This window comes from Schistocerca piceifrons, chromosome 5 (genome assembly GCF_021461385.2).
Source record: "Schistocerca piceifrons isolate TAMUIC-IGC-003096 chromosome 5, iqSchPice1.1, whole genome shotgun sequence".
Taxonomy (NCBI): Eukaryota; Metazoa; Arthropoda; class Insecta; order Orthoptera; family Acrididae; genus Schistocerca; species Schistocerca piceifrons.
In genome coordinates, this window is record NC_060142.1 from 51,505,569 (window position 1) to 51,517,791 (window position 12,223).

Genomic DNA, 12,223 nt, shown 5'->3' on the forward strand with positions numbered 1-12,223 from the left:
AGAATTACTTCTTAGACATAGTAAAGACACTGAAAAACCTATAGTCTCAGAAGTTTCAGTACAGTGTGTGTACAGCGACTGGACTTTCCAAATCCTGTAAAGAGTTACAGCAACAACGGGCTTAAAAGATTGATTCCCTTGTTTTAGATACAAAATTTTTTGTGAATATATAGATCAAAATTATCAGCTTGGAGATGAGTAGCGATTCGAGGAATGAGCACTTCATAAGTAATTAATGTCCTTGATATGTTGCAGTAATTCTGTGAATGCAACTTACACCTTGTCGTATATTTTCATCCTATTTTTACTCCATTGCCGATATTATGTCGCAGCTGAAGACCATACCAAACTCACAATCGCATTAGACATCAGCACATATTGTAATCGAATATCAGATATCCGTATTTCAACAGTATAGCTTACGTGAAAATAATTTACTAGACACCAACACAACAAAACAATGTTTGAGATGAAGTAGCATGGCGCTCAAGACGAATGTTGTATGTCTAATAGTTAAAGCTAGTTCATTTACTTTTTTGTACGTGTCAGTTTATATTTCCATGACATTCTGTGGCTGTGAATTTTACGTTTTATGACGCAGCTGTTTTGCATGTATCACACTCAGAAATTGGTGTAGTGACTGTATAAATAGCTTCTAGTTTGTCCAATAAAAGCTGTTTTATAAGGCTGTGGTAACTGATTTGTACTAACTGTTTTATATTTTCTGTGTGATTCCCGGTGTTCGCTAACTATTGTAGTTAGACGGAACCATATTTTATGATGCATTAACCATTCTTGTAAGTGTAGTATGGTGGAGTGAACCTCTGAAAAAATAATGGAAGGCACTGTATACATTTATTTCATTATGTCCATGGTGAAACCAGCAAGCAGCATACCCTAAAAAATGGTCTTCCGCAAGGATGTCTTAGCTCCATGGCTCTTCAACATCTATATAGCAAATTTGCCTGATTTTTCACTCACGTAAATTTGCCTACGCAGATGATTTAGCTATTACAGCGCAAAGTAACTCGTTTGAAAACCTGGAATCAACACTAAATGAAGATCTAGCTACACTGAAAAAATACTGACACATGGCATCTAAAAATCAATGTGACAAAAACAGTAAGCACAATCATGCATCTAAACAACAAGGAAGCGAGAAGGTATGTGCGCCTGGTTATAAATGGTAAAACTGTCAGCCACGAGAATTTCCCAAAATATCTCGGTATTAAGCTAGATCGCAGCATGACTTTCAGACAACACCTAACTGATACTGCCCAAAAGCTAAAGACGAGAAATAGTCAGCTCAACAGACTGGCAGGCACCACTTGGGGTTGTGATGCTGCCACTCTACGAACTGCTGCACTGGCACTGGTGTATAGCGCTGCAGAATACTGTGCCCCAGTCTGGAGCAGAAGCCCGCACGCCAAAAAAGTGGATGTACAACTAAACGCCACTCTTAGAACCGTCATCGGCAACCTCAGGCCAACCCCCGATGAGTGGCATCCGGTGCTGGCAAACATCGCTCCTGCTTCCATACGTAGAGAGAAAGCAACCCAGGACACAGCAGTAAAAATTGAAGCAAACCCAAGGCTACCCATACATGCCGACAAGGGAGGAGCCACGAGACTGGAGTCCAGGAAACCTATCGTCTGGAACAGAACATTGGGCACAGAGGGTATCGATGCTGAATGGAAGAATGCATGGCAGGGTCTGAGAAGAGGCGTCGTGGAAAACTATCACCTAATCCACGACCCAACCAAAAGGGTTGAAGGCTTCAATCTCAACAGGAAACACTGGTCGGCTCTAAACAGGCTTCGCATGGGAGTTGGACGATGCAGACAGCAACCAACCAAATGGGGCTATTCAGACGATTCGTGTTGTGACTGTGGCGAGGTACAAACAATGGACCATCTTCTGGTTTGTAACATTCATGGTTTCAGAGACGGCTGTCTGATGTCGCTCCACAAGTTAACGGACAATGCCAGGAAATGGCTCCATAATCTTGTTACTGTGTAATTGTCTTCCATTTGTGATTTTTTTTCCAATCTAATAATGTTTTCCTGACATAATTGTAATCTAATAACTGATATAATTTGGTTCCACATGGTAAGTTCCAAACGTTTATTGTGATTCATATTAATCTTATCTGTTATTTGCAAAATGTACACGTACATCTACATGTATCTGGCAGATCGAACGAGAAATAGTGTCCATCCTTCCCCTGGCCCTTATTGCGCGGCTATAAAGTATAGAATTAGTGCTTGTTTTGATTGTAGATTCGTTTGCAGAACAGCTGTAGGACAGAGCTGCATAGTTAGATTTTCGTGCCAACGTAACTCCTGAGGAACTGACAAAGATGCACCTTTAGCAGTAGTCTTCGAGGCTTGGTAGGATCCTCCCCCCCCCCCCCCCCCCCCCCCCGGGAAACTCACCACCATTTGGAGAGTTCGTGCTTGCCTACCATAGGTCCCGAGCCTTTGCAGCATCTCTTCCCTTTTCATGCTGCATGTCCACCCTACTGCTATTCTTTTCCCACTGTCTCATGGAATGTCTTGGAAAGTTTCGGGAATTCGTTCCGAAGTTTCGATACCGTGGCATCGGACCAGTCCATCTGTTTTTCTTCGTTCTCCATCTTCTTCCCTTCCCTTGCTTCGGCGTTTGAGATTTCTTTGTTCCTCCTTCCTCCCTGTGCGCCACTGAAGGCCGCCCACGCATTTGATCAGTATCAGATGACAGCATAAAGTGTAAATCTCAGCCCTGGGTAGGCAGGTAGGGCTTGTATGTACTCTTTTGTACAGGCCAGGCCAGGCCAGGCCAGGCTAGGCTCAGGGCTGGGTGACTACCTGAGCTGTTACCTTCCCAATTGCCAGTTGGTCTATCTATCAGGAGTTCGGAAGGGGGGCGGGGGTGTGAACAATCACCTAAGGTGGATGAGGTCCCTCTGAGAGGGGCACACTGGGAGACGCAGGCAATGAGGGAAGATATTTTCCGTGTTCATCAACTAAACCTAAACGAAATGAGAGTAAAGACTCAACGACTCTCCCAGCTGCATCTCGATTCCTCGTGGTGTCACGTACTGAATATCAGTCTTTTGCTACAGTTAATACGTTTATTATTCAGAAAGGTGTTGATGCAATTGAGGCCCTATGAAATCCTGCTCTCACTCCCGTAATTGGACTTCGTTATTGGGGACCAATCGTGATTTTCAAGCCCAACAACTGCTTACAGCTTCGCTCCTCTATGGGAATCCTGTTCCTGTCGACGCATATCATACACTGAACTATTCGCTTAGTGTTATTTACACTCGGTTGCTTAATGGAATGACAGGAGAAATCCAGACTTCTCTCTGATCAGTGCGTAAGTATGGTGCATCGGGTAATGGCAAATGTTGATGCAAACTTAGTGCACACACGCACATTCTTTCTCACATTTGATCGGATAGCGCTCCAATCAAAGACTAAGGCAGGATATGAAGTCACCCCGCATTGCTATGTGTCAATCTTATAACCACACTCGAGTGTCCTGTCAAAACACGCCCAAATGTTACTTAAGGTAGATATCCTCACAGGGTGATTGCCCACTTCGTCCCCACTGTATCAATTGTTATGGCGACTATGCAATCTCACCCTGTGAATGTCTCGTGTATTTCGCTGAGCGAGCTGTCCAGGAGATCCAGGTGAAGGAAAAGGTACCCGACCGTCGCTCGCAACTTGTGGACTAGTAGAAAACCCTGCAATTTACCATCTGGCAATTATACTACCGCTTTTGCTACGCTTCGCTCCACAAGGGACATGGTCATGCATACTAGCGACGTCAAACTTACTACTGCAGTTGTGACATCGTCCAGTATCCTGTCTCCTTCTCCTGCAGCTCCGCAACAAGCTACCAAAATCTTCGCCGCATGTGACGAAATCACCTGATACGCAACTGGCAGGGCAGAAGCGACAAAATGAATACTCCTGCGAAAAGGTTTTACTTATCTCCAGCTAAAAAAGTCTGAGTCGTCATGTGTCGACCGCAAAGGCGCTAAGAAGTCGAGCAAATACAAATGATTTTCTCCCTCCCCAACTCGGAGATCCTCTTCAATGGTGTCGCCTTGTTATACCCTCACCCAGCCGACCTCCATTCCGCCGATGAGCACCTTCTGTTTTTCTGCCCTGGAATCCGCAGGCCGATCCAAGGAGAATGCAGATTTGATGAAACAGTTTTCTCCAGCTGATGTGCTCTGTAGTGATGAGCATTCGAAGGCTGGCACTTGCCAGCCACAGACGTAACTACCCTTCATTTGTTCCCTCCTCCCCTATCCCCGTAATGACTCTTTTATAATGGAACGGTCATGGAATCAAACAAGGAGGAAATACAGCTGCTCTTGGAATCGCAGCGTCCGGCTGTTTTCTACCATCATAAAACAAAATTGCATCCTTACGACCACTTCGACCTCCCGCGTTTCCCTCCGGTTCCCTTTGACCTAGCTCCTGGAGTCGGCATTCCATCTCATAGGGGAGTCATGCTGTTCATCCGGGATGACGTCCATAGCCAAACCATCTCACTGAACACCCAGCTGCAAGCTGTTGCAGTCTGCGTTTTCTTTCCTCGATTCACCTTCTCTCTTTGTAAAGTCTTCATCCGCCCGCCATTGGCTATCACCAGGGCAGACTCACTCCAGCTTACTGGTCACCTCCCTCACCCCTTCTTGTTGCTCGGCGCCTTTAACGACCTCTGTCCACTTATGGGCTCGTCGGAAAAATGCCTGAGAGGTTCCCTCTTGACATATCCTCTCAATAAACACAGCAGACTGTCTTAACACTGGAGCACCCACGTTCATTTCAGACCTCGCGCGTTCACCTTACCATGTGGAGCTCTCGCTCTGCACTTCCCAGCTTGCCCGTCATCTCGAGTGGTCCGTTCTCTCTGACACGTACTCTAGCGACCATTTCCCGTGCACCATCCGTCTGCTGACTCCTACCCCCACCTGTATGTAAACCCAAATTGTAGCCATTTAAGGCTGACTGGAGGCTCTACTCCTCCCTGGCGACCTTCGACGAACAGCATTTTCCCAGTTTGTGATGACCACGTAAAGTATCTTACGAACGTTAACCTTACCACCACGGAACGTTCCATACCTCGTACTTCATCTTTACCGCGCTGTGTCCTGGTCCCTTGGTGGACTGAGACGCGCGATGACACGATACGCACGCGGAGACGATCTGTGTCTTTAATAGTCATCCTACAACAGCAAATTGTATTTACTACGAACATTTGCGTGCGCAGTGTCATCACATTGTTCGGGCAGCAAAAAGATATCTGGATCCCATTTACTAGTTCGTTTAGCAGTTTTACTCCCTCTTATGTTGTGTTGGGCAACCTCTGTCGGCTCTCTGCCCAAAGTTCATCCCGCGATTTCCGGCCTGACGGTAGCAAATGTCACTGTGGACCCGACTGCTATCTACAACAGCTTGCGCGACCATTTAGAGCTCTACCCAAGACCACACTGCCTTCCTATCTGAAAACGAGTGGAGGCGACTCGCGTAATATCCTTCTCGTCTAAGAATCGTGAATGCTACAATACCACCTTTACTATGAGGGATAGAGAACATACTCCGTCCCAATCTTACGCCGCAGGGCCGGCCAATGTCCACATTCAGATGTTGCAGCACCTCTCTCTTTCAAGCAGGCACTTTCTCCTTTCTACGTAAATAGCATTGGACAGATGGCACCTTTCCCAGAAACTGGAGTGAAGCTGCTGTCATACCCACACCGAAGCTTCGTAAAGACAAACACCTTCCTTCTAGCAACCGCCCCATTTCTCTCACCAGCTGTGTTTGTAAGGTGATTGAACATATGAATCATGGCTGGATGGTATGGTGACTCGAGACTCGCAATCTACTAAACACTGTTTGATTTGAATTTCAAGCGCACTGTTCGTCAATTAACCATCTTGTCACTTTTCAACCCACATTATGAATGGTCTTATGCGAAAATACCAGACTGTAGCCATGTTTTTATTTGGAAGAACCTTAAGTAGGTAGACTGGTATTGTCGATACTCTATACATGCGGTTTTTCTGAGATCCTCTGCCCCACTTCCTCTAAGAATTTAGATAAGAGTTTTCAATGTGCCTGTGGATTCAGCCTTGTAAGAAACGTTTTTCTAGAACTGGGTTGCTCAAGGCTCCGTCCTGATCGTCGTTCTTTCCTACAGCCATTAACCCTATTACGGCCTCTCTCCCACAAGGCATCTCCTTCTCCTCCTCCTTCTCTTCCTCCTCCGTCTCTTCCTCCTCCTCCTCCTCTTCCTCCTCCTTCTCTTCCTCCTCCTTCTCTTCCTCCTCCTTCTCTTCCTCCTCCTTCTCTTCCTTCTCCTTCTCTTCCTCTTCCTCCTCCTTCTCTTCCCCCTCCTCCTTCTCTTCCTCTTCCCCCTCCTCCTTCTCTTCCTCTTCCCCCTCTTCCTTCTCTTCCTCTTCCCCCTCCTTCTCATTCTCTTCCTCCCCCTTCTCTTCCTCTTCCTCCCCCTTCTCTTCCTCTTCCTCCTCCTCTTCCTTCTCCTTCTCTTCCTTCTCCTTCTCTTTCTCCTCCTTCTCCTTCTCTTCCTCCTCCTTCTGTTCCTCTTCCTTCTCCTTGTCTTCCTCTTCCTTCTCCTCATTCCCTTCCTCTTCCTTCTCCTCATTCTCTTCCTCTTCCTTCTCCTCCTTCTCTTCCTTCTCCTTCTCCTCCTTCCTCTTCCTCTTCCTCCTCCTTCTCTTCCTCCTCTTGCTCTTCCTCCTCCTTCTCTTCCTCCTCTTCCTCCTCCTTCCTCTTTTTCTTCATTCTCCTCTCACCCCCTCTTTTCATCGACGACTTTGAAATCTATTGCAGTTCTCTGCGGACTTGTCTCCTTGAGCAGCGTCTTCAGAGATGTCTTGATCGTCTTTACTTGTGGAGCGTTGACAATGGCCTTCGCTTTTCCAGTGACAAAACCGTGTGTATCAATTTCTGGCGGCGCATTGGGTTTCTTCCGCAGTCTTTTCAACGTAGGCCTGTTGATCTTCTGTTCGCTGAAACTGCGAAATTCCTGGGGCTCATGGTTGATAGGAAAATTTCTTGGCTACCCGCATGCTGTATCCGGGCCTTCTATGTCCTACAGGTCCGAAGCTGTACTTCCTGGGGAACGGATCGGACCACCCTCCTGCGTTCTTACCGATCCCTTGTCCGTTCAAAACTAGACGGTGATTATTTCGCTTATTCCTCAACACAGCCATCCATCTTACGTAGTCTTAAGACAATCCGTCATTGTGGACTATGTTCGGCCATTGGCGCCCTACTGTTGCTTGGTTGAGTCTCTGCAGAAGCTTCCAAACTGCTGCTGTCACACCGGCGTGATGCCCTCAGCGGATACGCATGCCGTTCGTCTGCCATGCGGCCACCTATCCTAAGCCCTCTTTCCTGACGACTCCCTTGGCTGCCAGTGTGAGTCGCGCCCTTCTTCTGTTACCTCCTGGAGTTTGCTTTCGACTACTGCTCTGGCAGGTTAACTTCCAGCTACTTGCCAGGCTCCCAATGAATGTTAACCGTTCATCTCTTTGGCTTCTCGGGACAGCCCGTGTTCATCTTGGACTTCATTTGCTTCCTAGTGACGCTACTCCAGATTCGATCTGTTGCTGTAAGTTTCTCGACCTTCGTACGCAACTTAATGATAGCACCTTCGTGGTAGGCAAGAACCACTGTCGGTCTTGGCTTGCAGTGCACTGCTGGATTTTTACAGTAGACCTCTTTGCCCTCTATCAGGCCACCCAGTTCATCCAGCGACATATGCCTTTTAATTTCCATGTTCTCAGATTCTCTCAATACCCTTCAGAGCCTCTGTGTTGTACACAGTCCATTCCTTAGTGCAACGGGTCCAAGAAATGTCCCACTTGCTCGCTAGTGAGGGAGCCACTGTGATGTTTATGTAGCCTCCTGGTATAGTCGGTGTGACAGGAAACGAGGCTGCTGACTCTACTGCCAAGGGTGCAGTCCCCCTACCTCGGTCTGCTAGCTCTTCCATTCCTTCGGATGATCTGCGTGTTGCCGTCTGTCAGCAGATAGTGTCACTTTGGCATCACCACTCGTCTTCTCTAAGCGGGAATTGACTCCAGGGAATGGCACCTCTCCGATTGGCTTGGCCGGTTTCCTCCCAGTCCTCTCGCCGCCACGAAATCATTTTAGCCAGATTGCGTATTGGGCAATGTGGTTTTAGCCATCGCCATTTAAGTGATTCCCCAGCACTTTCTTGTGGAACTTTCTCAAAAGGGAAATCCTTGTTTGTAGTTATTTGACTTAATGTGTGCTACCTTTTAATTTCTTTTACTTATTAGTGTTGTAAGGCTATGACAGGGGCACTTAGACTTTTTTTTTTGCGCCCTGAAATACACCTCCTACTCTCCCTTAGGGAAGAGCAGAGTGACGGTTAGGAGCGCTCCGCTATTTCTCGGCGTAATTTCCTGGTCTGGCTAGATGGTGGACGGAAGATGTGATGTGCTCCGTTATGTAGTTTGAAAAAGTTGAAGAGGCTGAGCTATCTAAGATTACTAATCCATTCTTTTTCAGCAACGTCAAAGTCGGGGTTACGTGGCGACCTCCCTTTGCAGTAACTTTACAGATAAAATCAATGGTTAGAAGTTTGGTATGTTGCCCAGAGCATGGAGCACAATAGAATCCAGTAATAAAAAGTCAATCTTGAGGTGCCTTCACCATATTTAGTTTCATTTGAATTCAATTATCTTGCCTTTAATGATTCACGCAAATTAGATTGTCAGATATCGAACGAATTTTCGCTGTCGCGTGGGTGCCACCCAGTGTGTCAGATACAACCACATGGTCGCCAATGTACAACAAAAGGTAGTAGAGGTCCATAGATTTCTGGTTAGGCATTTTCCGTGCGAATTGTCTGGTATACTTAAGTAAAATGGCGCTTGAAATTTTCTGATTTCTTACGATTGACTTCTGGACTGCTGGTGATTCTCCACACAGCCATAAGAGCAGTTCTGTAAGGAGTCTTGCAACCTAAATTAGGTTAAGATAGAAGAAACGTTTGAAGTTTCATTTTGTAATGAAACCGAGATCGATTCACATGGGTAAGTAAATACAACGGCCATTGATTTCCAACTCCCCACGTAGTTGTGTGCGCAAACCAGTGAGCAATGGGCGTTCTTGAGGTAGTTCAGTTTAGGATTTGCTTGTCTTGCGTTCCAAGAACGATCGACTAAGGAGAGGTCAAGTGTACAGCTTTGACTTACGTGTCGTTAGCTGCACAATAATTGCAAAATGGTCGTGCTTTATGAAATTCATATCAGGACAAATACGTGCGTGTGAAGAATTTAGTAGGATGTAATAAATTTTGTACGTACCTAATTTAAGAATAGTTTTGTCTGCTTAGTCCTACATTATGGTATTAAGAAAGTTCCCGGCAAATTCAAATAGCACCAGTAAGCTAAGTTGCTATTTAATTCAAAGCATTTCCTGTAGAATGAGAATGAATGACGAGCATGATGATCATGTTAGAGCAGTACAAAGAACAGCAGCAACGTAATATTTATTTCCTGCTCCCGTGTATATTTAAAACTAAGAGACCGTTTGTAACCCAGAAAATGCAGATAAAACATCTTGTGCACTATCCAGAATTTTTCACCGTTTAATATCCGTGACGTGTACTATACTTCTGATTATGAAACGGTAAGCTTTATTACAGAAACAATGAGTAATATGTAATCGATGTAATAGTATATTTCTAACTATATAATTGATTGTAATTATAACAACATTGTAAATTGTTGGGCAAGAGCCAAGGGAAGTTTACTTAAATGTATCGACGGCAACGACGTAATGACAGTAGCTGTGTCGTCGTTTATTTTTGTGTACGGAGAGTCGGTCGCGTTGCGAGCAGAGAGGAAGAACAGGTTGAGTTATTACAGTGCGGAAGTGTTTGTTGGGCGATTTAAAACAATTTGAACGGTTTGAAATCTACAACTACGAGTAAAGACAAAGCTTATTTTAGAAAAATCCATCGAAGATACGTCTAGAAACGTAAATTCGTATTACACAGCAGGAAAATAAACGCGTCTGAAGTTATAAAACGAATGCGTTATGTCCTTTAAGTAATCCACTATCTGATTAAAAGATAGCCGGACATGTTAGTGAAGATTAATGTAGGGTGCGTGTACCTTTGGCCTTTCTTATGGCCAGGGCATTGCTCATAACACTTTCAATGAACTATGAGTGTCTGTAGAGGAACGTAAAGTATCTGCGATAGCAAAATGGAAACTCGGAAAACTCAAGTCCGAAAGCAATTTATTTGACTCAACAAAACGAAACAATAATACAATTTCCAGAACAAGACTCGATCCCAACTGCGGATTGTCACTAACATACAATAACGAAGAAAAGGCTCGACTCGCCACGGAGGCAAATCATAACAATTACACAATGTCAAGATGTTCGTCGAGTATACCAAGTCCTCTGGCAAGAGATCGGCCAGCTAGAAGAGGCGTCTGGCCGTGGCTGCCGGGATGGCAGCTCCTCCTTACATCCGCCAAACAGGCTTTATATCTGCCTGAACTATTAGCGATCACGTGCCTGGCGTATTAATGTAGTTCCGGGGCTAGCTGCGACCTCTGGTGAAGCTGTTCTGCAGGCTTCGCGAACGGGTAGCGGTCCCTGGCGGCCGTTGGTGGAGACCTGGTGGTGGTGGTGGTGGTGGTGGTGGTGGTGGTGGTGGTGGTGGTGGTGGTGGTGGTGGTGGTCGTCGTCGTCGTCGTCGTTTCACATTCGTTGACAACACAGACAACGTAGGTATTCCTGGTGAATACACGCCCTGTGATGCAGGCATCCCATGGCGGTTGGACGTGAAGTGGGATGCCGATGCAGTAGGCGCTACGATGTATGAAGTGGGCGGCCACAGCAGAATGATTTGTGTTATTCTTCCTCAAGAGCTGAAGCCAGAGAAGGTAGCCATGTTGCTCGCTGGGGTCTGGAGCGAAGTCGACTGCCTGGCTCATCCAAAACGTGTTCCTTTGCGTTCAGGTCAGGACCCTGGGGAGGCTAGTCCATTTCATGAATGTTACTGTCCACAAAGCATTGCCTCAGGCATGCTTCTTTATGCCAGAGCGCATTGTCAGCTGATAAACCATCGTCTGCGAAACTGTTCTACTGTACGCAGCATACAATGCTGTAAAGTGTGTTCATATCCTTCAGAATTTAGCGTTTTTTAAAGTGCAATATGAGACTTATACCCCAACCATGAAAAACACCCTGTAACGTAACACAGCCTCCTCCATACAATACTGTTGGCACAGGTATAGTTTTTCGGAAATGCGTCGAATCCAAACCCTTGAATCGGACTCCGACAGTATACAGCGTGATTCATCAATCCAGATCACTTGTTTACACTCATTTCCTGTCCATTCCGTCGCTCTTACCACCACAAGCCTCACACAGCACTGACAATAGAAATGTGAAGCTTGTGAGCAGCAGCTCCAACATTCTACCTCATTCCTTTAAACTTCCTACACACAGCCAAAGTGCTAGCTGGATTTCTGGTAGCACACTGGAACTCACGAGTGATTAGTTCCCTTGATTTCATGAATTTTCTAACAACCATCTTCAGCAATGATCGACAGTCCCAGTTCACCAGTACAGAAATTCTACAGGGTCTTGCTTTAGCTGTGGTTGTTCCATCGCGTTTCCACTTCACAGTCACATCACCAATAATCGAATTGAGCAGCTTTAGAAGAGTTGAAATGTCCCTCGTGGATTTCTTACTCAGATGACACCAGTGACTCTCCTGAACGACCCATTTTGGTGTTACAGCTTCTCTCCTTACAACACAGTACTACCCACATCTTTTTTTATTAGGGGGCAGTCCAGACGAGAGAAGGTCGGTAGGGGGACGGGAGTGTCAAAATCCCTGGTTCCCAAGCCGCGTCGGTGGCCCAAATCTCTCAAGGGTTCGGATCCTCAGTGCTCAGTCGGTAAATATCAGACTACAATTGTAAAATAAGTTTTTTTATCGTACAATACGAGGGTTGAAATTTTAATAGTGGCAACTATTTATTTACAGCTCGTACAAAATAGATGTTTCAAAGTTTTACTGAGCTTCAAAGTAGTCACCAGCATTGTGTATAACCGCTTGCCAGCGATGTGCAAGTTGTAGGATACTCTTAGCTGTGCCAGTTGTGTTGACAGTTCGAGCGGCGCGGTCTATTGCC

At 45.8% G+C, this 12,223-nt stretch overlaps 1 protein-coding gene across 1 annotated transcript in view; it reads right to left on the reverse strand.

Moving 5' to 3' along the window:
• Nucleotides 1-785: 785 nt before the first annotated feature.
• LOC124798726 (cilia- and flagella-associated protein 251-like) overlaps nt 786-12,223 on the reverse strand; it is a 96,162-nt gene continuing 84,724 nt past the window's right edge. Inside the window, exons 2-3 of the mRNA XM_047262253.1 lie at nt 6,221-6,797; nt 786-824 (exon numbers count right to left, since the gene is read on the reverse strand). Of these exons, the coding sequence (XP_047118209.1) occupies nt 786-824; nt 6,221-6,797 (616 nt within the window). The remainder of the gene's footprint in view (nt 825-6,220; nt 6,798-12,223) is intronic.